The sequence below is a fragment of the Lagopus muta genome, chromosome 4 (assembly GCF_023343835.1).
Source record: "Lagopus muta isolate bLagMut1 chromosome 4, bLagMut1 primary, whole genome shotgun sequence".
Classification (NCBI taxonomy): domain Eukaryota; kingdom Metazoa; phylum Chordata; class Aves; order Galliformes; family Phasianidae; genus Lagopus; species Lagopus muta.
In genome coordinates, this window is record NC_064436.1 from 16,485,304 (window position 1) to 16,511,855 (window position 26,552).

The following is a 26,552-nucleotide window of genomic DNA, read 5'->3' on the forward strand; positions in this document are numbered from 1 at the left end:
AGTGAGTTGTATGGCTTTTTTTAACAAATGAACGAGTCACCTCGTGCCTCTGTGTTCTCTTTGGATATTTGCAGAGTACATAGTACATTGCAGAGCTGCTGTAATATCAGCTCCCAATATACCTGTGGACGTAGTGACAGTTACTTGGATTTCACGTAGAGAGTTCTGCATTTGATTTGTATTTACTATTTGACGACCTCAAAATGAATTATCGAAACTTAAATTCCTTATTTCTTCGCTAACATCCATTCTTCCAAGTTATCAGGAGCAGTGACTTCCTTACCTGTCAGCATAAAACATAATTCTGTGATTTTGTGTCAACAGATAAAAATGGGTTTGAATTATTTTTTTCAGGAATAATTGTATAATAAGAAATTGCTGTATCTCCATCATTTCATAGCTCATAAATTTATAAGTGTGATTATAGAAGAGACACTGCTTTTCACAACCTTAGAACACCTTGTGCACCAAAATGAGCACAAAACAGAAGACACTATCACTGTTTAAAAGTTGTGTGAAATAACTTCTTTTGTGTGGTGTCATCAAGTAGTTATTTTTCATTTGTGTTTGTAATTACTATGTGTTAAACTCTAGCTGTGAGCTGGGAACTAAGAAGGTTGAACAGCTCATTGACTAGAAGTCAAGCTTTCAGCAGCCTTGTGCACAAGTAGAAGAAGAATGAATTCTCTTAATTTTCAACACACAATGCAGTTGATAAAATAATAATTGAAAAAAAAAGCAACATGTAGAGTCTAGGTGTTAGTAAGAAATAATGAGATGAATATTAAATATCCATAAAATTATGAATTATATTAGAGATGTGCGAGAGGATAATCTTTGGTAAAAAAAATCTCATTTGACTTAACTAAATGTTAAAGAATAAATTCTGATGAAGTCCTTGGGCTTCTACAAATAGGAATGTCTGCATGAATGTGAATTCAGGAATTGAGTTTTCTGTAAGATGATCTCTACTTTTATTACCATGTCACTGAAAGAATAAAAGCACGTGCTATAGAGATGGTACTGTGTTACTTTCAGTTTCTTTCAGTCAAGCTTATTTTGGAAAAACGCTGCTTTAGGAAATGCTGGATTGTCTCCTGCTTGTAATGTTCTGTGCAGCTTATGTTTTCTTTGTTTTTTTGTTTTTTTTTTTAACTGCCTTTAATCAGAACATCAAATATGGGGATAGGTTTCATATCTTTAGAAAACTTATTGGCATGTTTCTCCTGACTGACCTCCTTGTTACTCCTGGCAGGCTCCTCTCAGAGCCTTTTCCTTCTACTTCCATTTCTATCACGTTGTGTTAAGGACTGTATTATTAGCTACAAGGAGCAAAGATTGTTTAATTAGACTGCATAGATTAAATTAGGAGCTTTTCTTCTGAGTGCACAGACAGTGTATGAATAGAGTTAACTTGACAGAAAATTTAACTACTGTCTTGTATTCAAAAAATAATAGCTATATTTAATGTCTTTTTGCCCACTGCCTGCTTAGAGTACAGTGAGACTGCTTATGTGATAGGCTGTTATTTTTCTTCGGAGCTGAATAGGAAGAGTTTGATATGTAAAAATGAAGCTGAAGTAATTATTTTTCCTTTGCTTTGCGCTTGAGTTGAAACCATCAACTAGTGCTAGAAACTGTCTAGAAATATGAAAAATGTGAAATAGGTGTTCACAATCCTGAACAACTATTTTTGTTGATAATTGAACAAAGCTTTAGAACAGTGATGTGATGCAGTGAATATGGTGCAAAAGTTAGACTATTATCATACTTTTTTTTTTTTTAATAAAGTTGAGGAAGAATGAGAGAAAAGGTGAGTATCTTCCTCACAAGATGTAAGAACTCCCATGCAAGTGTAAGAGATGATTCTGTTAACGTCTGTGTCTCAAAGCTTGCTGGGGACACAGATGGACTTGTTCAAGTCCCGAGCAAGGATTGTGAAATCCTTTGTCTGAAGGACACAGATGAACAAGTCCAGGCAAGTCCTGGGCAAAGGTTGGGACGCAGATGGACAAGGCCAGGGGCAACAAGAGCGAGATGAGCTGCAGCTGAATAGCTGTGAAGTGCTCCTTTGTGTGGACCCATCTCAGGATGATGGCCATCTCAGGGGGTACTCAATGACTCTTGCTCAAGTCCCATCCTTGTCAGGTAGGTAGGAGAACAAGGAGGATAAAAGAGGAACTGAAAACCATGAGGATAGGTTTCTAGCAACAGATTCCTCACGCTGGGTATACAGATATTAGAAGAACCTCATCTCCTTCCTATAATTTGAAGTGAGACAGCAAGAAATAAGTGAGACTTGTTCTGAGGATTTTTTAAAAAATGTATATACATAATTCTTTCTAAATCACTTCTATAATGCTTTTTTTTTTTTTATTCAAGTTTGATATAAAAATGATGAAAGGTAGTACCATATAATTATGCATTTTTTAGTTTCTGGAGAGAAAAGAGAGGGCATATGTTCTGTTGAAATCTAAGTATGATACAGAATGCATTTGGAAGTCCTATATTGAATCAGTGTGAAAGTATGTGAGTAGATTCGGGTCTACCACTAAAAACAGCAGTAATGATCTAGTTATTAAATAGTGGATGGCACTAATACTTGAATTTGTATACTTTGCCAGTACAGCCTAGAGTTATGATGCTGAACCCTGAGAGTTAAATTGAAGGCAGTTATGTATTGAGGTATCAATACACAGTATGTGTCTCTCAGAGATGCAGGAGGGGTATCTGTTTGTTGTTTTGCTTATAAATTAACTTGGATTAATGCAAACAGATGATCAACAGCAATTCAAGACCCTTTTTTGGGGGGAGACGCATCATAGTTAAGGTCCCCAAGCTTTCTACAGAATGTGCACATTTCAGAGACACTGAAATCAATGTTTTCTCTTACTCGCTTGGTGGCAGTAGGCTTCTTTGTAACAATAAACACAGCCATAAAGTCATTCTCCGCCTGTCAGACTTGAAGGCTGCCTGATTTCTTCTAGTATGTAGTAGTATGAAAGGTAAGTGTTTCTATTTAAACAGTTATTTGAACAAAATAAAAAAAAACATAATTTATGTTTGATTATGCTTTGGGAGCATTTAGTATAAGCATACCACACTGCAGCATAGGAATATGTATTATGGCATGGGGATAAAGCAAACAAAATAGTATTGTTTCTCAGCAGTCAAGGCCCAAGACAGGGAAGGCTCCTTTGGCTTTTATTACTGATGATATTATTGTCAGAGCCAGGAAGTGGTAAACCTGTCATGTTATGAAATTTGTTGTGTGCTGTCCTTGGGGTTGGAAATGAGCAAGCCTGGCAGCTGAATGACTGTGGCAAGCAAAATCCTGCCTTATGTTACAGCCCTGTGTAATTGTGTCAAGCTGGAACCTTGTAGCCGTGATGTCTGGCACAGACTTGGAGGGACCAAGGGGCACAGAGCCTGAGCAGTTGTCCTGCTGAATATGAGATATACAACATTCAATTTATTTTTACAACAGAGAGATTTGTCCTGATCTATTTTAAAGCACGTTATCCCATAACATTTGCATTAAAATATGGCATCAAAGTCTTTCATGAATGTAAGGTTGATCATACATGTAATTGGATTTGTCATGCTTTAGAAGTTGTTGCTCAGTAGCAATCGGAAGTGCTACCTTAAAGGGGAAATGAAATCCTAGTGAATTGCTGCATAACAGAGAAGAGGTTTGTTTCCACACCCCCTGCCTTCCCTTCTTTCCCCACCCCCAGGTTGTCTTAATGCATTTCAGGAAAAAATGATAGGATAGCACACAGGCATATGGGAACAAAAGAGCTGCGAGGGCTGCTCTGAAAGTATTGTTTCCTGTTTAATTATGTTGGCCCATGATGTCAGAGGCACAAACTGTGGTACAGCAGCAGAGATTGAATCTTCCTGCCAATACTTCATTACAATTTGTTGCTGTGTGACAGATGGCAGCAGAGGGGCAGCCTGACAAAATGGTTTCTGACAAGGAAGTGTGTATGAAGCAAATGTGTCATCGGATTCCTCCGTGTAGGAAAAAATGGCATCCGTTGACATTCACTGATGCTTGCTAAACATGTATGGAGGCTAAACTGTGGATATTAGCACAGTGAAAGCTGGACTGCATGGGCAACGTATTCCTAGCAGCTGGGAAGCAGTGCATCACCTCTACTGCTGCAGATTTTTGTGTGCACCACGCAGTCTTTTTTAAATTGCTGACAAAAGTGCATAGCTAGTGACAGTGACTGTGTTGAGAAGTCATGTTTTGTAGCTGAGAGTTTGATCTATTATTGTTATTGTGCTCTTTGCACGGGTTGTAGTTTCCACGGAAATAAATAGGAGGCATTACTTTCAGAACATCTGATCTAAATGTCATGTGGTATGAAACCTTGCAAAAAAGAAAATTCCGATAGCTTGTGAATTTTCTTTGTTCATTATTAAACTAATTTGCCCTCATTTGTGGCATATGAACTGTATTTTGACTTTCCTGCTGGTAACTTGGGGAAGATCAAAGCTGAATACTAGTAAGCCCCACACATAATCAAAAGACCATAATAATCTAGAGTATGGATGGAGCAAAGAGATGGGGTTGCTGATCTTTGCAAATTGTCCCTGTTAAATCTCATACTTAATATGAGCAGGAAAAGTCATTGTAGAGTCATTTGTTTTGAGTGTTTTTATTTGAATAAGCTAGACAGACAAAGAATAGAAGAGAAAACTTCACTTTCATGTTGAAGGGATCACTTGATGTAATGAGGCGGAAAGTGCATAAAGTGTATCAAAACTAACAATTTCTTAGTTGACTGATGTTCTCTTAGATTATGCTGCTTCTTGGGTTTAATATTTGAATCCTAGCTTATAGTCTTACTGAACTAAAAAAAAAAAAAAGAAAATATATCCAGTTGTTTTTTTCTATTGTTTCATATCCAACCCAGATAAAAGCACAAGTTTAATATTCACTGTATTAATTCAGAAATTTTGTCAAGATATGTAGTAAAGTAAATAGTACAGCACCTCCAGCTCCCCTGCAAATGTCCTTCCAAGCTGCTTCAGAACTTTTTAGGTCTGTGTGTCACAGTGTATAAAAGATTATTGCGTGGTTGTGTTTTGTTCCTCCAAAAAGATGTATCTACTTTGCCTTGGAAAAATATTCCAACCCATATGGTAGAGCACATTAAGTATTATTCAAAGCCTTTTGCAATGCTGGGTCTTGATTTATTATGGCCCATGAGCCGTAGGTCAATTAATGTAACCATGTAAAATAGTAGGAACAGTTAATTTTCAAGAATTATTTTGTACTTCACAAATACATATTCATTGGCAGCTTTTCCATGCTTGTTATGTGAAAAATGGCAAAGAATCTTTAGTGTTATATTTTACTTCTTAAGGTAACACATGGAAGATCATACAGATAAATAATTTTCACTCAGTTCATGACTGGTATGGGAACAACACTGCATGGCATCTTTCTGTACACCATGATTTTTTTAAAAAACCATTTAATTTTTACACTCATACAGATTAAAATGAGCTTTTCTCAAGGGATCAGAATGTCAAATTTTCCTTGGTACCCTGTGTTTTTAATTTCTGATGTATCTTGAGGAGAAGGAAAAGAACAAAATCATGACGTCTTCAATAATTTTGTGAGTAGTCTGAATAGCAGCAACATAGCCACCAGTAGAACAGAAATAGTTGTAATGTTTGTCTCCTTTCTTATGCCATAAAAGAAGAGATGGAAGCAGAAATTAGTTCATGATGCTTATACTTAGGAGTTGGTGGTCAGTGGGTTTTTTTTTTTTTTTTTTTTTTTTTTTTTTTTTGTATCTTGGCCCCATACTTTCCCAAATCTGCTTCTTGCACTCCTGAACCTGTCAATAGGGCTCCTGTGCCCGTGTGGCACAGCTACTTTTTGTTGTTTAAGTCCTAACTAATTGGCTATCTATTAGGCGTCTCTGTTTCTTAAGCCTTTTATGATCTGGTTGTTACCCTTTTGGATTCTCACCTACTTCTTGTGAGGATCTATTGGGATGCAATACTAAAAAAAAAAACAAAACCAGTTGTTTCTGTTGCTACAGGCTATATGTGATTATGCAAGTACATGTTTGTTGTTTCAAAAAGGAAATGGGTCTTGGAGACGAATATTGCAACACAGACAAACCTGTCTAAGAGTCTTTAGCAATGTGAAGGAATCTTTTTGATTTTTTGTTTAAATTATTTTGAGTCAATTGTTCAGGTTGAAAGTTTTCTTAAATGACATAATGATGAAATTACATCACCTGGTGTGGCTACATGAGGCTTGAGCAGAAGCTGAAGATTACCTTCTGATTCCAGCAGTGCAGTAGTTTCAGTCTCTGAAGTAATTTTAGTTCTCTCTGAATTACCTTCTAAAAACAGCAATTATTGCATTGTATTACTGTATTAATTAGTATATGGGAAGTAATTCAATAATATTCACTGTTGAATCGTATAGCGAAGACATATTCAAATTCCCCCTAGCTCATAAAACTACAAGTGGATTGGGAAGGGTTGATCAATGTCATTGAAAAAAGTAGAGTTGAACTGAGAGTTTTTCAATAATCAAGGTAAAAAGGATGTTTCGTAACTAGCATTGTAAGATGTGAATCTGTACATCACTATTGCTCATAGCAGGTGCACTGTGATAATCTCACTCTTCCATCCAAGTATTTGTTGCCATTCAGTTTCAGCATTTTGCTTTTAAGACTACCACCTTCTTATCCAGTTTTGATTGTTGTCATAGTGGTTCAAAGATGCATGGGAAAAGTGGGGAAAAAACACCTATATCAAGGAAGATCTTATACAGTTGGAGGATATGAACCTTATTCTTGAGGAAAGTAAGCTAATAAATTGTCGTGTATGAAAGTATGAAACTTTGATTGCAGACCTGGGAATAATACTGAATAGTTCTGAACATCAGTACAGCATTTACACACGCTGGCTTAATTATAGTTGTCGTATATGCTTTAGTACTCCAATAAACAGAAAACCAATTTTTTTTTTTTTTTTTTTTTTTTTCATAAACCAAGCTCTACGTACAGAATTGAAGCTTTAGAAGCCCATAGGCTTTGATATCTGGTCTGATGTCTTTTGCTCAATGCATCCACTGGTATGTAATATTTATGTAGGTCTTAATGTGTGTCCCTGAAACGTCTTCATAATTTCCCCTTATTTTATGCTCAGAGCAACAGCAGCTGCAGAAGACTTAGATGCAGAAAAACACATTAAAAATAAGAATATTGACCAAGAAAGAACATGTCTCCCTGCTTTGGATATATGAAAATGTCTGCTAATCCTTACATGAAAACTTTATTAAAACCTTACTGAAGAAATATTTGAATCTGAGTGAAAATGAAGGCACAGGAGAAAATTAAGTAGTTTTATGATACTGATATTGGTGAAATAGGTATGCTCCAGAAGTTCTATACTAAACAGTACTACATAGTACTAGTCCTTTCTGTTGTGTTAAGGATACAAATCTGACGTGTGGCCAGTTAGCGGAGCCCTCCTCTTGAGCTGTGAGACTCAGAAAGTGCACTCTTGCTTTCTAAAAGCCCTTCTCGGAGAAGAGTTTGTGTAGCCAGGCCAGTCTTAGTTCCAGACATGATCAGTTGTTTATATCTATAGAGTGATGTGCATAGTCACTTACCAGAGTCAACATTTGCCTGTCAGAATCCTCTCAATGGCTTTCAGTTAAACAGATTCACTAACACCTTACTGCCTGAGAACTTTTCCCCAGAACTTTCGCCGAAAAAGGTTTGTTCAGCTAAAAATAGACAGTTTAGTGAGGTGACAGATAACAGATTTGGAATTGATGGTGATAAATTAACTAGTTGTGTTGGTGCTAATTCTTAAGGCTAGCTAGTATTTGCCTAACAATTCTGCTGGGTATCATTGACACAGTAACAGAGGTGCGATATCTTAATGTAAGTGGTATCCCTGCTAGTGGGGAAAGGATGATGAGTCTGACCCACCAACCCACTGAAGTCAGTGGAGTGTTTCCTCTCTGCAGAATGTTGGCAGAGGACCACATTTTATACTCTTAATGAGAAGAGATTGGGATGTGTGCTGATAGGCATCTTAACAAGGCTTGTGTTGTTTAATAAAGATAGGTGAGGGAGAGGGCAAGGCCAAGACCAATGTTAGTGTTAGGTACAGGGTCACAAATAGTCTTCAGGCTTAGATTAAATGAAATATTCACCAAAACAACATTGGGCAGTGAGGCCTCTGTCCCACTCCGGGCGTCACTTAGTCACTACAGTCACAGTTGTCAGACCTGAGGGGAGATGTTAAACCACACATCTTTACATGTGTACAGACACATTTTGGTCAAATAAGTTGCCCAATTCCTACCTTTTTTCAAGACCAGTGCAAGATAGGCACGTTAATTAAATTGCATTGCTACGTGAGCTGTTGACTTATGGTCACTCTGTATTTCAACACAGCAAACCTGGGACTTCATACATTTCTTCATTTTTGCAAATATTTGAAAATAAAGGCAGACTGCCTTAGTAAGACGATATCTATATTTTCTGTGTAATAATTCAGTTTCTTCTATAATGTTCAGACTACTGAGGTGTTGAGATGTGTGTCATTTAAGAGCCCCGTATTTTTCTAGCAGAAATTTGAAGATCAATTTTGTGTTCATACATGCTGAATATCTTGGTAAGATTTAAATCCAGATGAGTTTGTGTGTGCTGCTGAAACTCAATCCAAGAGGATACCATTTCTTCTGTTTGTAATGCTGAACGAGTCTGGAATTTTTAAGCAATTAGCTTCTTAGAATGGGAACGAAGAAGCAGTGTTAATTAAACTGAAGCTATATATACTGCTATTCTGTTCAAAACAGAAGACTGATTTTCACTTCTTCCTAGAAGAAAATAAGAGCTGTTCTAAAGAAACATACCCTATGATGGATGCATTGCTGGTTCTTTTTAAACTTTTAACCAAGAAACTATCTTCCTTTAGGCCTCTCAACAGTATGCCCTGAGCACCTAGCTGTTAACAAATAATGAGAGCATTGATTCCCTGAAAGGAGAAAAAAAATGGAGTGCATTAGACTATCAAATTAAAAATTTATTCCAATTAGTACTGGGGGGACTTCTTCCTACCCTACTAAATTAGGCAACTGGGAATTAATGGCAAGTGAAAATCATTATAATGACAGTCCTTTTTCATAATGATTTGAGAAAATTTCTAATAGTGTCACCATGACCTCAGAGAGTTTCAATTGCTCTCTGTACTGAAGATGCATGAATGCTGATTAGTGACAAAGGGCTTTGGAGTACTTTTTAGTAAAGCTGAGTCTTTCGTAAATATGTGAGGTCTGACATCTAACTTGTCAGTTAGTGTAATAAGCTGTCCATCTCCGTTTGCGTAAATAACATGCCTGTGTGCTCAGGATGAAGAATTCTGTGACTTGATTTATGATATTTAATGCCCGTCTAGAGAGCTTTCAGCACATAAGTAATGTGTTTATTGAGTTCATATTCTCATTCGTTCCTTTAAACCCAAAATACGCAATTTCTTTGCTGTTCTTTATTATAAGAACAGTATTTCAGTTATATTTATGGGATGAATGGGAACAGTCAAAGAAATCTTGGAGATGTCATTTAAACAGCAAAGTTCCACAGTGAACCAAAATAAATGGAAATAGAATTGCATGTGAAAGATCTATGAGCAGAGCCAAGCAGCTTTGTTTTGTTTTGTGGCAAAACAGCACGTACTTGTTAGAAAGCTGTCTGTATGCTGACTTGATCAACAGGTTTTTTGGGACAAATACTTTGACTCAACCAGAGTCTGTTAGTTGTTAGTGGTGTTGGATGACAAGGTGACTGACAGCTGAATCCACGAATTTGATTGTTCTAAGTTCAGCTTTACAAAGCAGGTGGCTGATACTAGTGTACTCGTCTCCTAATTTTCTTCCATTCTGATGTGTGGAAGGCTAAATATTTGTTAGAAGAAAATGTATGTGTAGATATAAGAGAATAATTTTAAGCATCAAGGTTTGAAACGTATAGAAGGGGAGCCCATGAAATGCATGCATTGCAAAATGTCCAACAAAGGATTGCTTTTCCTTAGCTTCTGTGAGATTTACGTACCCCTTCAAGATGGAATATCATACTGCTGATGTTAAGTGAAATCTGTTAGAAGATGTCTTGCCTCTTCAAGTTCCCACTTCACAGCTCATTCAGCTGCAATAGCTAAACTAATCAGTAATTGTCCTTACAGCTTTTCTTTATGAAAAAGAACAGAACAAAGAAACCGGGAAAAATATTCAGTAGTGGAAAAATGACATTTCAGCAGAAGCCTTTCTCAAAGAATGATTTAAACCTCTGTTTACCAGAGCAGCCGTAGGTCAAAGTTACCATGGAAACAGAAAGAATTCAAATAATATTAGCAATAGCATATCTATTATGATATTGCATTAACAAAGCCGTAGTAAAGGGTCACTTGTGGTTTCATTTACAGGGCTCAATTTTTGGTGATTTATCACCAATATTACAGGCTGCAAATGAGAATTAGAAACAGATGGTTCAGCCTTGAATTGTCTTACTGTAATGTTGAGAGGAGAGAAATATTGCGTTTTCCCATTACTTTGTAAAAATATTTTATTTATTTAAAAATGTTTATAAAGCTTTTGACTTCTTGAATGTAGTGGGTACATAGACTTTTAGAAATAAAGCTATGGTAAAGCCATAAAATAGGTTATTTTCATTTAGCATCTAAAAGTTCTAACCCCACTAGTCTGGTGACATCTGGGAAGAAGATTACTTGTAAGAATAATAGGTAAAATCTTGAGCTTGATACCACGTGCATACCTTTTCCTGTGTTGGTTTTCGGAAGTGCTAAAAGCTCATTGTAATCAACATAGGTTTTCTTTGAAGACATGAGGCTTGAAGTTCACTGTGTCAGTACGCTGTCTCTGTCAGAGAAGGTGAGTTGTTCTTTGGTGGTCGGTAAAAAAAAAAAAAAAACCCACCAAAACAAAAAACTCCATTCTTTAAAGAGGTAGCTAAGATTTACCTCTTGGAACAGGGGTGAATTATCAAGATTGCAAATTCTAAGGTTCTGCCTCTTGTATTCCCTGAATTTAATTATTATTTTTTTTTTTTAGTAAGGACAGTTCCTAACTACGTAAATGGCTAAATCTGTCTTTTTTTGTTTTTTTTTGTTTGTTTGTTTGTTCCCCCCCCCCCCCCCCCGTGTTCTCCTGGTCAAGAAAAGAGGGAAATAGAATCCAACACTGATTAGAGGTTTGGTCTTTGACGCTTAAAATGTTGGCTGAGGCATGGACTTGGGTGCTACCAGGATAGGGCCAGAAGTTTCTAGCACTCAGTATCAATTGCCCAAAGGCAGATATAAGTCCTGTGTTTAATTTCAGTAGTTTTGGAAAACTGGTCAATCCATGTGTTGAATGACCTGTCATACGTGCATCCCTAAAGTATGTACAAACACAGAAGAAACTGAACTTTATTCAATATGAATGCAGAATACAAATACCAAAGGAGTTTTGTGAGTCTGGCAGAAAAATCAGGCACAGGAGATGTGGAAAACTTTCCCAGAGCTACATGATCCTAATGACTGTGCTTGAACGCTTAGATAGTGCTTTGCCTGTTACAAAAGCTGTAAAACAGTAACTAATCCACAAAGCAAATTATGTTTTCCAGATGTGTACCTCTGCTGGGAGGAAAGCATATGTATGTTTGTCTGAAGGAAAAAAAAAATTGATTCAACGCGGCTTTATTTGGTCATTTGAAGTTTTATTTCATTTATTGGAATACATTTTTGTACTTTCTCAACAGAAGATTTTTTTTTTCTTAGAACTGTGAAAATTATAGCTTGATGCATGAAAAATGTATGTATCTTTTTTCTTTTTGAATGCAGAAGATCCAATTGTCGTGATTCTATTACAGACAAAGTGAATCTGAGCACTCTAGAATTATTTGAAAAAATGGCAAACAAGCAGTGAAATACCTCTGACTATAATGTTTTCTTTTTCCTTTTGTTCACACACTCAAATCTCAGTTTTCTGGTGCAGAGAAGTACGTACACATTTTATATGTGGTTTTTACTTTCTTATGCTATTGCTTCATAGCTAATTCAGTGTTAAGTGAGTGCTGCTTTGTCAGGAACTGGTTCTAATTTAGAAGTTAACTTGAATTGAACCTGCATTCATTTAAATGCTTTAATAGAAGCAGAAAGGACAGCAAATTTTAAATACTGAGGGCATCAGTTGCCTCATGTTCTGTAAGAGCTATCTGGCTTTGCTGCTAGTGTGTGTGTTGTAAACGGGTGTGCAAGCCTATGCATACATATCTGTGAGTTTGGTAATTAGAGATTGCAGCGATGGGGCTGTTTGGAGTCTGGCAAATGAGGCAGTTTCTCCAGCGTACAGATGCTGGGGATGGCTATGGTCTTTGGCACCTCCCTCAATGAGGCTGTGGCAGCAAGCTCTTGCTCTCTCCAGAGTTGGAAGCTGAAAACAATGTGGTTAGTCTCTTCTTCTGCCTCGTTCCTTGCCCATCTTTTGGTGGTTTTGTGCCTCTCAACCTCCTCCCCAAGATTAAGGGGTGGGGATCATGTATGTTTCTTATTTATGATTAAGATCATAGGCGATCTTAATTTTTGGAGCCAGGGCTTGCTCTGGTTTCATGTCCTATCTTTGGCTCTTGTCTGCATATTATCCTCCACAGAGTTGTAGCGTGTGGATGACCAAAGAGCAGAAAATGTATTTGCATGGGCTGTTAGTCTCTCCAAGGATGTTATGCAGGAGAGAAGCTGCCAGCCTGTAGTAGGAGGGTGAGGAAGGTACTGGTCATCCCTGGGTGTCGAAGTTCTCTATGAAGTATCATCCCTGTATGTGCTGTTCTAGTGACAGGAAAATTGATTAACACAGGCGAAAGAATGTTGCTGTTGTGTATATATGCATATTTCTTGCTCTAATGCTTTTTCCCATGGACTTTGGAAGACAAGTGCCAGTTCCCTCAGTGGGCTGATCCTGATTGACACCGCACTGTACGGCCTAACAGCAGCGCTGTCAACTCCAGCCGCCAGCAGTGGCTCTGTGTTGTATTACTCCTCTGTGGTTTCAGTAAGCAGATCGTATTGCAGCAAAATGAACCCTGTGTGGGTGAGTGTAAACTGAGACATTAAAAGAGTCCATTATTTGTAATTGTTCAGGCAAAAGGAGCATCGTTGCAGGCGTCAATTTAGTGCAGAGAGAATCAAAAGGACAGAAACAAGGATAGGATGGAAAATAGTGTGCTTTCCTTGCATAGCTAAAAATACATGTGCAAAAATATTTTGAAGAGTAGTATGATGGATCTGAGCTCTACATTTGAACAGTTGCCTCCTCTGATAATCTTTGGTCTTCAGGTCTTCAGGGCACGTTAATTTATAATATAAATGAATTTCCACACTAGCTGCAGAAAATGTTCTTAGCAAATGGTACAAGATGTTTTTTCTACCTTTCTGATGTTTCCTGTGTATGTGACCAGAGAATAACATGCTTTTTGGGTGGTGCTATTCAGACAAATACAGCTCTTTTAAGCTGCTGCTGGTATATGAAAAGCATGCAGAGGCTTTACACTTGATACACAGATTTTTATATTGTTGGCAAAGATTGTGTTTGCTGGATTTCACGTACTTTCATTTTCTCTTTGAAGTATGTGGGAGAGTGCAGAAGGGGAAATACTTCATTATGTCCATGAATTATTCAGGTACAGTTCTAGGAGTTAACATTACTTTAAATAGCTCAAGGTCTTTCTTTTTCCTTGAGTATATCTCAGAGTTTTCATTTTTATGCTGATTGTATGCCAGGCTTCTTTGCAGAGTACAATTTTGATGAAATACTATCTTTTGGCAGTCTCTAGAAATCATTTGAGGCTTGAATTAAGTATTTAATTCTGATGTTTTGCAGCATCAGATATGCAGTGACTCTGATAGATACAGGTGAATTGTCATACACGTGTTCTTAGAACAGAATCAAATTATTCTCCCTAGAGTGTGTTTTCTTTGTGCTCTTTCAAAAACATTGATCTCAAATAGCCCTCCACATATATTTCTACGGAGGGAAGAAAAGGAATCTATAATGTTAAATACTGGAATGCTACTATGCATATAATACCAGGCTATTTTTCTTTCAAAGAGGAATTTGATTAACTCTTTTGCTGTGCCTCATTTCAGTTGGGAGATTTGACTACTAAGCCCTTATACTTAGAAATAAAACAAAACGGAATAAGACGTGAAAAACTTTTGTTCAGAAAATGGGTAAGAGTAACAGCACAGAGGAAGATGATTCAGAAAAATTATTATTTTTAATTTATTGTAGTTATAAGCTATTTTTGAAATGTCAGTGATTCCCTACATAATCACTTAAGCAGTGAGTCACGGGGTATTATATCAGGAAAAAAAAAAAAAGGCTTTTAAAAATGATTCCTCTGGATTTTAGGGCTTTCCTTATGGTCTAAAGTTGGCAGCAAAATGGATTTAGAGATTCTTGAGGAAAGAATGCATCTGTGTAAAATGAAGCCGCTGTTGATAAGTATTTCAGAATGGGACTCCTGTGAACAAAGCTCATGCACTTGGTTGGAATTCTGACAGCAGTGAGGATTTTGCTCAGTCACAAACTAGAGGAAGGGCCATGGCAAAATGTGCTCTGGGAAAAATACCAGTTCTTTAGCGTGTTTGCTGAGCACAGGTCTCAGTTTGATAGTTTTTCTTCAGGATTACATCTGCAAAAGCAACATTGATGATTAAAATGTACTCTGTGTATTCGAGCTCATGATAGTAAGATGACATCAATGAGCGTATAACCCCAATTAGCTTTCATTGACTTTTGTGAATGCCATCGTCAGTCATTATGGCTGACAAGTAACAATGAACAGTGTAATTTAAAACGTGTGGATGCTTCAATCTTGTTTCTTCATTGAATTGCTTACTGGGCCTCGACGTCACAGATCTTAAGCTATTTCTAAGCAGTGGTCAAGATTTTGTTGCAATGTCATTATACTGTAATAGAATGGAAATCTCTCACTTGTGTAACAGAAACCTGAAAACACGGGAAAAGGCCTGGTCCCAGTAGCAACCTGTGGGTGGAGATATGAAAGTACTGGTCAGGAAGCAGCCTGCATTCCTTTGCTCAATCACAAAAATATGTCAGTGCCGAGCTCCCTCAAGATGCCAGCATAAAAAATGAAAGGAAATACGAGCCATTGAACATAATATTGAATAGGGACTGCATGCTAATTACAATAAAATTATAGAATAGTGCATAAAACTCTCCAAAGATGCTGCTAATGACAGAGAACCTTTGTCTACTGTGTTTAGAAGCAGGGAAGACAAAAACATGTGCGAACATAAAGAAATGCATCTTTTATTTACCTCTGTTGGTTTCGGGATGTTTAAAATGGGCCAATTTGTCACCTAAAACCAGTTGTTCATCTTGGTTTCCAACACTAGTTGCTAAAGTTCAGTTTTACATGGATTTTCTGTCTTGCTTATGCATATTGTAAAATTTATATGATCTTGATAGGTCCATTTTAGGACTGAATATTATTGCTTGATAAAATATGTTTCTGTATTTTCATATTCATCTGTATGTTTTATTGTCATTTTTGAATACGTGGGTAGTAACTTTTTAAATGATCATAGTATAATTCCATAAGCAGTAATTTTACTAGGTGTATAAATTGGTTACTTGGAATAATAATGCTAGACCATCGTAAAAGGGGCTTCATAAATAAAATGTTATCTTTTTTTGTTGTTGTTGTTTTACTAACAGTAGATGTGAGTTTAGTTACCTTGGGCACTTTATATGTACTTATTACCATGGCTGTTCTTATTTATTGCAGCTTTCAATCTTCCTGGAAGTTGTAGACTCTGAGCTACAACAGGGCAAAAAGTATTGAAGTACTTGACTATTCTGGAAAAGGATAGAGAATTCATATACTGCATGTTAAATTTCCTTGTAATGATTACAAGAAGGGAAGCTAGGAAGAGAAAAAGAGGTAGGGAGAACCTCAATCTTGAGGGAACTCAAGATTGAAAAAAAGGTCCCTTTCAGTGATGCTGACTAAACATACAATCCTGGCAAAACCTGTATTTCTATCCCGTTGTTACGTTTCAGCTTTTTCTATGATATATCAGCATGAGTCACTGCATCTCTTTTATAGTAAAAGTATTCTGAAGTTATATTCCTAAACTGAATATCACCGATGCCAGTGATTTGAATAAGATACTTAGCATTTGGATGAGAAAAAATAGTTGATAGGTTTTATTGTTGCTAAAATCTTCAATACAAAAATTGTTACTAAAAATTATGAAATATACCACTGAATATTCCCCTGAGTTGTAGTTAACTGTGCTGCTGCAGAGGAATAGGTGTTGCAGTATGAGAAATAGTTTAGTAAATTGGAAGGAAAAAGTGCCATCACGTTAAAGTTCTGATGCACTTTAAAGGCAAAACGGTGCTAAAAGTCAAGTGGGAAAGAGACACAAAAGTAGGAAATGGGTTTCAAGGCTTATAAAGGGGCTATTAGAAAGTCAAGAGATTTTTGCTGCAGAGCTGCTTTCACTAAACAATTTACTTCGAGGAATAAATAAATGATATATCACCATAAATACACAACAGACAGTGCCTTGGGACCCTGTTGGGAGTGTTTCTTTTTCTTTTTGGTAATGCCTTTAAGCTATTCACTGTGAATGTTAAAGACTTAACCTCTCTTTTTTCTATCCCTCTTTTTTTTTTTTTTTGTTATTTAATTATGTTAATCTTCAAAGACTGTAGTAGCAGTAGTGGGAGAATGAAAAGAGGGTCAAGAGGTATTAAGTTCTAAAAGAAATTAGAATTGTTACTAATTGTCATAGCAACAAAGGAGATGTGGGGAATAATGGTACCTAGCAAGGAAGCAAAGGAGTGGAAGACATATCTCAGCTGTTCTGTGGCATTGGGCAGACCAGTCTTGAAGTATTTTTGTTTTATTATGAACGTACATGTTTCCAGAAAAATATTAGTGTTAGGAGAGATCTGGGAAGCAAATTAATGCGCTTCTTCTTGGATGTGCTTTTATGCATTCCTGAGTCTGTATCTGTGGAGCAACTGTTTGCACATCAGTATTCTTCCTTGGTGGTGGATAAGGAGAAGAAATAGGCTGCTGATCTGTCAGAATAGACACATCTCATTTCAGCTAGAGAAACTCCCTCTGTCAAGTGTTCATTTGTACGTATAAAGGAGTACAAACTTTTTGATCTTAGTTCATCTCACCTGGTGGAGTTGCTTCAGCTTAGAAGATGAGGCAAAGGTGTAGCATATATATACTCAATTGGCATGAAACCATGCTCATTACTATTGTTATGGAGAAGATCAAAGAATGTTTAATGTTGCTAACAATATGGATTAATTTGGTTGACTATAATATATAAAATAATGCTAAGGAACAAGCCTGTATATTTCATCTTTTTTGCTGTTTATCAGTACTGACATGAAAAGCTTTTAGATGTTTAAAATTGCAGGGTTTGTTTTTCTGGACTTTTTCAGTGGAATGCTTTTATGTATAAAACAACATAGAAATGAATTAAGTTGTACATTCTCGGAGTATAAATTATTTTGACTGACTAGTAGTGTCTAAAGTAAGTGAACAATAAGTTGTTCCATTGTTTAGATGCTGTTTCTTTACATTTATCTGTTCTTAACTTGAGATAATTGCAGAATTGCAAGATTTGGGAGGGACCTCCAGAGATGGAGTCCAAGCCCCCTCCTAAAGCATGTTCCCTCCCATAGGTCACAGGTAGGTGTCTAGATGAGTCTTGAATATCTCCACAAGGAGACTCCATAGTCTTTCTGGGAAAACGGTTCCAGTGCTCCGTCACCCTTACTGTAAAGAAGTTCTTCTGCTTGTTTGTATGGATAACCATTGATTCTACTTTTGAAAAAATTAGTTGGACTAGAGGTACTTCAGTCATGTCTCTGAGAACAGAAAACAAAATCTAGTAGTGCCTTGCTGCTTCTGTTTTGTAAAGTATTTGGGTACTATCACATTAACCCTAAATGATATTTTCAGTCTTCAGTACTACACAAGCCTCAACAGTGATTTAGAAGACACTTATGTTTTAGGCTATCTATAACATTGAGCAGTGCGTGTTGTTCTGCTTTGGTTTAATACAGAGAAACTTTTTTTTAATTTTAATTAAGCTATTTTTACTTTGGCTTTGTTATAAGTTAACATAAGTCCAGACTAGAAAGGTGTGTGTCAGTGTAGGTATTGGGTACCATAACCTGACACAATGCATCTGTATCCTGTATTCTATGTAATTACTATGCTTGTGTACTGGACTGTAATAAGTAATTTGGTTATTGAAAGTCTGCATTTTGTTGGCTTGAAGATAATAGTTTCTATGAAGAAGGCTTGCCAGCAGCTCTCTGATAAAAAGAATAAGATGGTCTGTGTTAGATGCAACTGTAACAGTCAGGTGATGCATGGAGCACTGCTTGTTCGTTGTTGGGAGATTTCTACACTTGACAGTTGTTACTTTCTGTGCTTGGTATCTGTAACTATAAGAAGAGCGTTTACAATGGGTTCTGCATTTCAGAAGAGGTATTTTCATGCTAGTGGAAAGCAAGGGAAATGATGCAAGAGGTCCTTGTGTTGCCTATATGTTGTTTTTGAAAGAGCGGAAAACAGAATTTAAAGAAATTATTACTCAAAAGAGTTGAGTAAATGTAATAAGCTTTGAGTGTGAATAGGAACTGACATTTGTTGGGGGGGGAAAATACTTGAAATAATTAGAACATGAAGAAGTATGGTTGGAACTGAAGTCATAAAGGGCTTTTGCTAGTTTGTGGTGTAATGCTGTTACCTTTCTTTCCTTTTCCTACAGCAGATATCTGTAGGGATCTCTAGCCCCCAAAAGCAGCTTGGTGCATTGAAACAATCACCTGATCTTTTACGTGCTGAAAATCAGTGTTTGTTTTAGGTTAGAATGGGGAACATAAGGGATGTGTGTGGTGCCAATGTATTGTGGACAAGTCCAATGTGTATTTTCCTCTGTGAATGGCTAAAGAATCATGCTGGTTCTGGTATCACTTCTAGATATTCAAACAAAATGCTAGCTGCAGAATGCAGGTCTTATCTTGTTTAGACGTTTGTGACTGTGGAGAAAATCATGAATGTCATGTCAGAGGAAGTGCCGTAGATGTACCTGACGTTATGTGATTGTACTAATTTCCCTTACTTCAAAACCTTTTCCTTTTAATCATATCATACTAATTATAGATTCTTGACCATAGAACGAAAACATTAATGGGAGGAAAATGTAAGATGATAACTTGTTTTCATCCCTTTCCTAAACATCAGATTATCTGATAGAGACTGGAGAAAATGATAGCCTCTTCTCCTTTTCGATAGTCAGGAGTGGGACTAGAGAAAATTATTGCCTCAGATGATTGCAAACATAGTAAATCACAAAAAGAGCCCGGGGACCCAAGGAGCCACACCACATAGTCAGGCTTTCTTCTCTGTCACTGTAAGACTTTATTGTTCACACAGATATTTCAAAATTACTGAATTGATTGATCATACCTGGATTTTCAGGTAATCCTATACTTGTGTCTCTTTATGCCTTCGATAAACAGAACTTTAGATCTCTGTTCAGATAATACTGGTAACAGCAGATACTGATTAGAATTCCAAAATTTAATGAGAAACAGCTACTGATAATTTTGTGTTCTGCTTTCTTCTGTGTTTTGTTCTGTTAGTTTTTCCCTCTTTAGATATTCAAGATCCTGGAAAACAGAGAATAGTGCCAAATACATTTCTGTTTGGCCAAGTGTTTTATACTGTCTTCTCTCTAGTCAAATATAAATAGAAAAATTTAATATAGCAAATTCTTAAACTTATTTTCCAGGTTTGATTGTGTGGAAGAGATTTAGACTCAACTGTTTAAATGCTTTTGCTTATTTGTTTTGTTTTTATTAGGATGTTTTGAATAACTTGGGTTCCTGTGAGTTAGATGAAGATGACCTAATGCTTGATTTGGAGTTCCTAGAAGAACAACATCACCATCGTACTGGTAAGACAGAGAAATATTGGATATCTTCAGAGAGATATTATTATTCTAGGAATACAGAATATGGAAATGTGTTCAGTACAATTACTTGGAAATAAAAAAGAATAATTTCCTTAGAAAGGTAGGAGCGGGTATGCATTTATTAGTTTGATTTGTAAATACCTGTGCCATTTGATGGAAAGGTACTCTTCAGCTTTGCTTTTTACCTTCATGTGGTCAATTATTAAATGGAATTCTTCTGTACCTGTAAAAATTTCTTGTAACTGCACAGCACTAAAGGCAGACTCATGTAGTTTTCCAGATGTTTACAGTGACTTCTGCCACCAGACAGTTGCAAAACAAACAAACAAAAAGACTATTGCTGATGCAATTGTAACTTGATTTCGTGCCTGCTGGAATAACATGCTTCAGACAAGCAGGCCTTGACTTGAGGTGTGAGTGTAACATGATTGCTTTCGTGCATTGCATTGATTAATAGCGATAGCGGTGGTGAACTCTCCATGTGCTCAGAAGAATTGTAGAACAGGTTTACCCAAACTCTTGGTAAATCAGGGCACTTGCAGTAGGGAATCTTGCCTTCCTTTTTCCATAAGCAGGTAAGTCCAGGTAACACCAAAAGACTAAATGAGCATGAAACTTGTGAGATTTACGCTTGATCACAATGTAGAGTTCTGAGTTTGTACTCTGTTGTGATGCTTCCTACAACGGTGACATGACAATGACTCTATCACAGTGACTCTTGCTTTCACTTGTTATTTTCTAAACCCTTTTTTCTCCATCCACAAATGTATATATCCATACTGTACTTTAATGCAGACTCAGGTGGAAGAGAAGTTTCTGACAGTTATTCCTGCAGGTGTGCAATGTCTTCAGTTCTGCTCCCTCCTTTGCTGCAAATTTATGCAGGAAATTATTATAGACATATCATTACTGATTGAATTATGCTCTTGTTTCCATTTTTCTCTGTGTGATAATTCTATGATGTTTGTATTTAGCCACTGTGTTGTGCCGTTGCAAACCTGTTTGCATATCTATTTAAAGGGAAAGACAACTGTCTCATTGTATTTGGTAAAAAGAAGAGTAGTATAGAGGACTGTAAAAGCAGTATTTGTGATCCTGAATAATTTGTTTCCTAAATAAGTGAGAGCTAAAAAGTTTGAGGATAAAACTAACTCAAACAAAGGTCATTTTAACCAGGAGTTATAGAAAGCGAACACATGGGTGAAGAAACATGGATTGGAAACAGAAAAAAAAACCCAACCTTTTTATAAGAAATCGTAATGCTTAAACGTGATTATTTCCTGGGCCCACTGTAGACAAATTAACTGGAGGAACCATTTTCCATAAATAATATTCTCTATCATGTGCTTTGCCTTGTTTGTATTTTGTTACTTTGCATACATTCATTGCTTCAAAAGTAATGCCTCCTATTTATTTCCATGGAGTCTACAGCAGATAGAAAGAACAACATAAATATTTGATAGAGCAAATTCTCATTTACAAAATGCTATTTTTGAACATAGTCATTACTGTTAGCTATGTATTTTTTTTTTTTTTTTTTTACCAACGATAAACAAGAACTCACACTCCATGCTCATAAAAATCTACATGACCATCTGGAGCATAGCATGTTATTCACTGTCACTGTCACCACTGCTGAAGCACACCATCCACTGTGCTTGCATCCACTGTTTCTTTTCCATAAACATTCAGCAAGCATTGATAAATATTAATGGTTGCCATTTTTTCTACATGGATTACTTAAATTCCATACCTTTGCTACCTCTGCACTTCCATGTCAGACACCATTATATCAGTCTGCCCCTCTACTGCAGTTTGTCACATGGCAACAAAATGTAAGGGAATGTTGTTTGAAAGATTCATTCTCTATTGCCATACTACTAACTGACCTCAGATGCTGTAGTCAATATAATAGCATAGGTGGCATTGCGTTCAGGGCTGCCCTCGTATTTATAAAGCTCTGAATTAATGGTGACAGAATAGTTACGTCCATTGCATTATTATAAAAGATTTTTAGCAGCTTCTGGAAAAGCTAAGATCATAATGCTTGACATTCTTGATGAAGAAGTAATTCCAGTGGAGATGTGATATGATATGTAGTCTTTCTACTCTCAGCTCGTTATCCAGAGCTATTTTAATTCTTTGAGTATATACGCCATCTGAAAACAGGAGTCAATGATTTACATGGTATTTGATATTAGTTGATTTGTTGGACTTGTAAAAGCTTCCTTAAGGCAATGGGCTTGATTATTAGTCTATGGGTTGCTTCAGCAAAAATTATTGAAGACAATCCCAGACATACATACAAACCTGTGAACCTCTTTTTCTCTGCTGGCAGATAATGCCCAAGATATATAGGTTTCAGCCCTGCATTATATAAGCCTAATGTATTTAAACTGTTTTTTTTAGCAATACATGTTTATGTTGATAACAAGTTCATTAAGTTCCTCCCCTATGTAAAAGGGTGTGTATGTTTGACATTCCCATGAGTGTTGCGCTGTAGTTGTGGTCAGGTGGAAGTTACTGCATATACTTTTTTTCTCTTATCAAAATAGGAGCTTTGATTAGTATAAAAATGTGTCATGAACATTACAAAAAAATGCTGTTTTTTGCATGGTAATATTAACTTCATTGTCTTTCTGAAACCTAACTTAACAATGCTACTGTGAATGTAATGCAATAAAAATCCTATTATGCTCTACATAATGATTCTGATCATAGCATTTATTAGGTTAGGGCCATAGGTCTTAGTTTTATTACGATTTACTTGTGCCCCATTGCTACACTTTGGCTCCTTATGAGAAAATCTGCGGGGAATTACTTTAATGGGAAATGTTCCAAGAGAAGTTCAGCTTGGTAATTTAACAAATATGTTGAAATATGATGAGATGTAATTGGAAAAAGAGTTCAGTTCCTTCTCTTACTGAGAGATAGCTTATGAATCAGGTAAGTTTCTATTCTTCAAGAGCCTAAAATAATCTGTAAGATGGCAAACTGTATGGGTAGAAGCATCACATCTTGAATAAAATATCAAAAATGTTCCTTGGTTAGGAGGCTGTATGCAGCTAGCTGTAACATTGAAACATTGAACAATTCTCAAGTGTAATGCTACACTTGGTAAATGTGGTCTTTTGTTTAATGGCAAATTGACTCTTAACTGTCATTAGAAGGTCCAAGTTTTTAGAGATGTGTTAGTTAAACAGTGATTCACAATTGCTTCTGTTTTTTTTTTTTATCTGCTGTTACTGAAAGGAAGAGTAGTTGTTAGGGTGAGATATGTCTTTGATTTTTTTGCTGAAGTTGACAGTGAGTTGATAGTTTAATGAAACAGCTATGATTTATTGATCTTAATTTTGGTGACTGTTTTTGAGTAGAAAATGAAATGTTGTTGGAAGAATTTCTGGGAGAAATTTGTACTAAGTAATGCATTTTAAAAGAGGAGATACTAATTGGCAGGATAGGGAACATTGCTCTGTAAAGCAAAGCTATGTATGAATTAAAAAGTAGAAAAACAGATTTTTTTTTTGTGCTTCCCCCCCATTTTTTTTTTCCTTTTAGAAATAATAGAAAATATTCTTTTCCCCAGATAAATTTCTGTGTTCTTGTTTGTTCTCTGGTTGCCCTTCCAGACTATCTTCATGAAATACAATTCCTGCAGGAAGGCAGTATGAACTGTGATTAGTACTAGAAATTGAAATAAATAAATAAAAGATTCCTTAACTTTTTAATCTAACATCCTTGGAGATGTTCAAGGTCAGGTTGGATGGGGCCCTAGACAGCCTGATTTAGTGGCTGGCAACTCTGCCCACAGCAGGAGTTTGGAACTGGATGACCTTTAAGGTCTCTTGCAGCCCCAGCCATTCTGTCTGAGGATTTGCAAATCTGATACAAATGCTTCTACCTTGAATGTGAAGTTCTGTGTTCTGCAGGACTTATCATGGCCTTGCAGCTCTGCAATCCCTCATTTGTGTCCTTCTCTCCTTTAGTGTGTATTAATTTACTGCTTTCACTTCTGTTTTTAAGCCTACATTGCTGTGAAAGAGATTATAAAATGGAGACAATTATAAAATGGCTCCATTTTATTATCCCACCTAACAATTGCTTTGAAATTTAATAAAATAACATTTATGTATACTTGGTGAATTGAGAGCACCACTCCTTACAAATGCAGAATATTAATCAGCTTGACTCACTGAGGTTTTCTCATACTGTTCTTGAGTTGGAATGCTTAAAAGGAAACATAGTATGACATACGTGATGAGCCTTGAGGGGGCTTTTTTATTACACTGAGTAAACTAGGCTTTTAAAATATGCTGCAGTGTGGATTTCCTGTTGTAAAATAATTAAGTTAGTGGTTTCTATAGCGGGAAACTGTGACCTGCTTATAGAAAATGACAGCAGTAATTTAACCTTACTCATTTTTGTTTTCCCTGTTGAAACATGATTTATTTGATTCCAAGGTATTGATTAATCAAATATATAATGAAGACCTTTATCTTCAGTGGTATAAGCAGTGGAGAATCCATTAATGTGGTAGGTACACATATAAGTGGATGAGGTGTGCTTATGTTGTGCATAGCGTATTGAAAAAACAAATATTTTGCTGTCTTGCTCTGTTGTTTTAATAGCTACTAGTATATAGCAATAAATAGCTACCTTTTACAATAACGTAAAAATGCATAGCCAATTGGGGTCACGTGTGATTATTTTCACTATCTGCCATACATGTCATCAAAGTGGTCCTGCTTCATTTTTTTTTTTTTCCTCCCACAAAGACATCTGTGCATACCTGGGATGTACAGTGAGCAGCCCAGCTGATGTTAGTAAGAGCTGGTGGTACTGGATGTACATGCATGCTCACCTCTGCTTTGGGCTTTGAAGCACACAGTGTCTGTTGCAGAGTGCAGTATTGATTAGCTGTGCATCCAGGCTGGCCTGCTGCATCCATCACATTGCTACCTGAGTGCTTGCTGAATAGTTTTGAAAAATGCAGTTCCGTGTAGTTTTGGGAAGAGATTTGTCTTCAGTCAGAGCTTTAGCCATTTTAAATTTAGTACTTTGGCCTCATCCGTAAAGCAGTGATCCAGTGTACATTAAAAGCATAGCTACGTCATCTCTAACATATTTCTGAAATGATATTATTTGTCTTACTGGAAGAATTAAATTAACAAGGGAATATGAAAGTATGCTTCAGCGTTGATTTGAATATTTTTCAGCTCTTCAAAAACAAAACAACTTGTACTAGTGGATATGCAGAAAGGAGGATGCTTGGTGTAGTTTTCTGTTAATATAACTGTAACAAATGAGTTTGTAAATCTAATGTAGAAATTTCTCTCATACAGCACATGTTCCTATAGACCCGATAAGACTTGAACAAAATTAAGTAGACATTCTTCATGTATAAAGTGTAATGATGTGACATGGTGCTTTAGAATTGGAAGTTATGTATGGGACAAGGGACGTATCAGTGAGATAATTAGGACCAAATGATTCTACTTTTGCCATATGCTCCTGTTAGATAGCTCTTCTCTGGATACACTAGTAAGATCCAGACCATAGAGTGTTGGGCTGGAATACTCAATCATAATGTAACCATTCTTTCTCATAAGAAAAAATAATCGTATATATGTATTTTTTATGAATTTGGCAGATTACTGTATCAGTTTCGCAGACTTCTAAAAATAAGGTAAAAACAACATTTTGACTTTTTTTTTAGATGAATTTATGAGTGAAACATTAAGGTTAGATGTCAAATTACAGCATATCAGATTGTCATCTATTAATAACATAATTATATTATTTATTTGCAACTTCCTTAACAAACAAGCAGTGTGCTTGTTTTGTGGAAAATGAATTTTTATGGTATTTCCTTTCATTCTAGGTAGCCTGCAGGCCAATTTCTGTCAGTACCCAGCCAAATCTTAGTGCTGGTGTAATGACCCGGTGATATTAATTAGGTAGTTGCTGAGTTATTCTGCATGTGATGAACAAGCTGTGTGGAAATTCTGTGGTTGGTTGGAGCTCCTTCTGTGTCTATTAAATGTACTAATTATTTTTATTAATTTTCATGGAGAGTAGGGTTGCTTAAGCCAAACTGCAATCTCTGCGCTTTTTTCTTTTTTTTTTTTTTCCTTTTTTTTTTTTGTTTTATTAACAAACAGTGGGAGAAATAAAGATGCTATTAAAAAGTACAGAAAAACTCCATGCTGGTAGTGGGTCATTATCAGGCGTAGTTAAAAACTGTAAACTCTAAAAAACAAAACAAAAAGTGCTTGTTTTTGAAACGTGAAATATATTCTAAATGTAGTAAGAGAACAGAAAACATGCTGTCTTTAAAAATCCTACTGTTTGGGCTGTAAAACCCTGACTGCTAGCTCAGCTGCAGTGGACCAGTTCAGGTTCACTGAAACTGACAGGAAAAGCTGTAAATTCTGCCTTGAGTATGGCAGCTGCAGCAT

At 36.4% G+C, this 26,552-nt stretch overlaps 1 protein-coding gene across 15 annotated transcripts in view; it reads left to right on the plus strand.

Annotated features, from left to right (window-relative positions):
* The window catches only part of CCSER1 (coiled-coil serine rich protein 1), a 620,464-nt gene that overhangs the window by 102,094 nt on the left and 491,818 nt on the right, over positions 1–26,552 (plus strand). For all 15 annotated transcript variants that reach the window (XR_007376361.1, XM_048941935.1, XM_048941933.1 and 12 more), the window contains one exon: positions 19,983–20,076. Coding sequence is in view for 14 of the 15 variants with exons in the window: in XM_048941935.1 (XP_048797892.1) it covers positions 19,983–20,076 (94 nt within the window). In the remaining variant the exon portion in view is untranslated. The remainder of the gene's footprint in view (positions 1–19,982; positions 20,077–26,552) is intronic.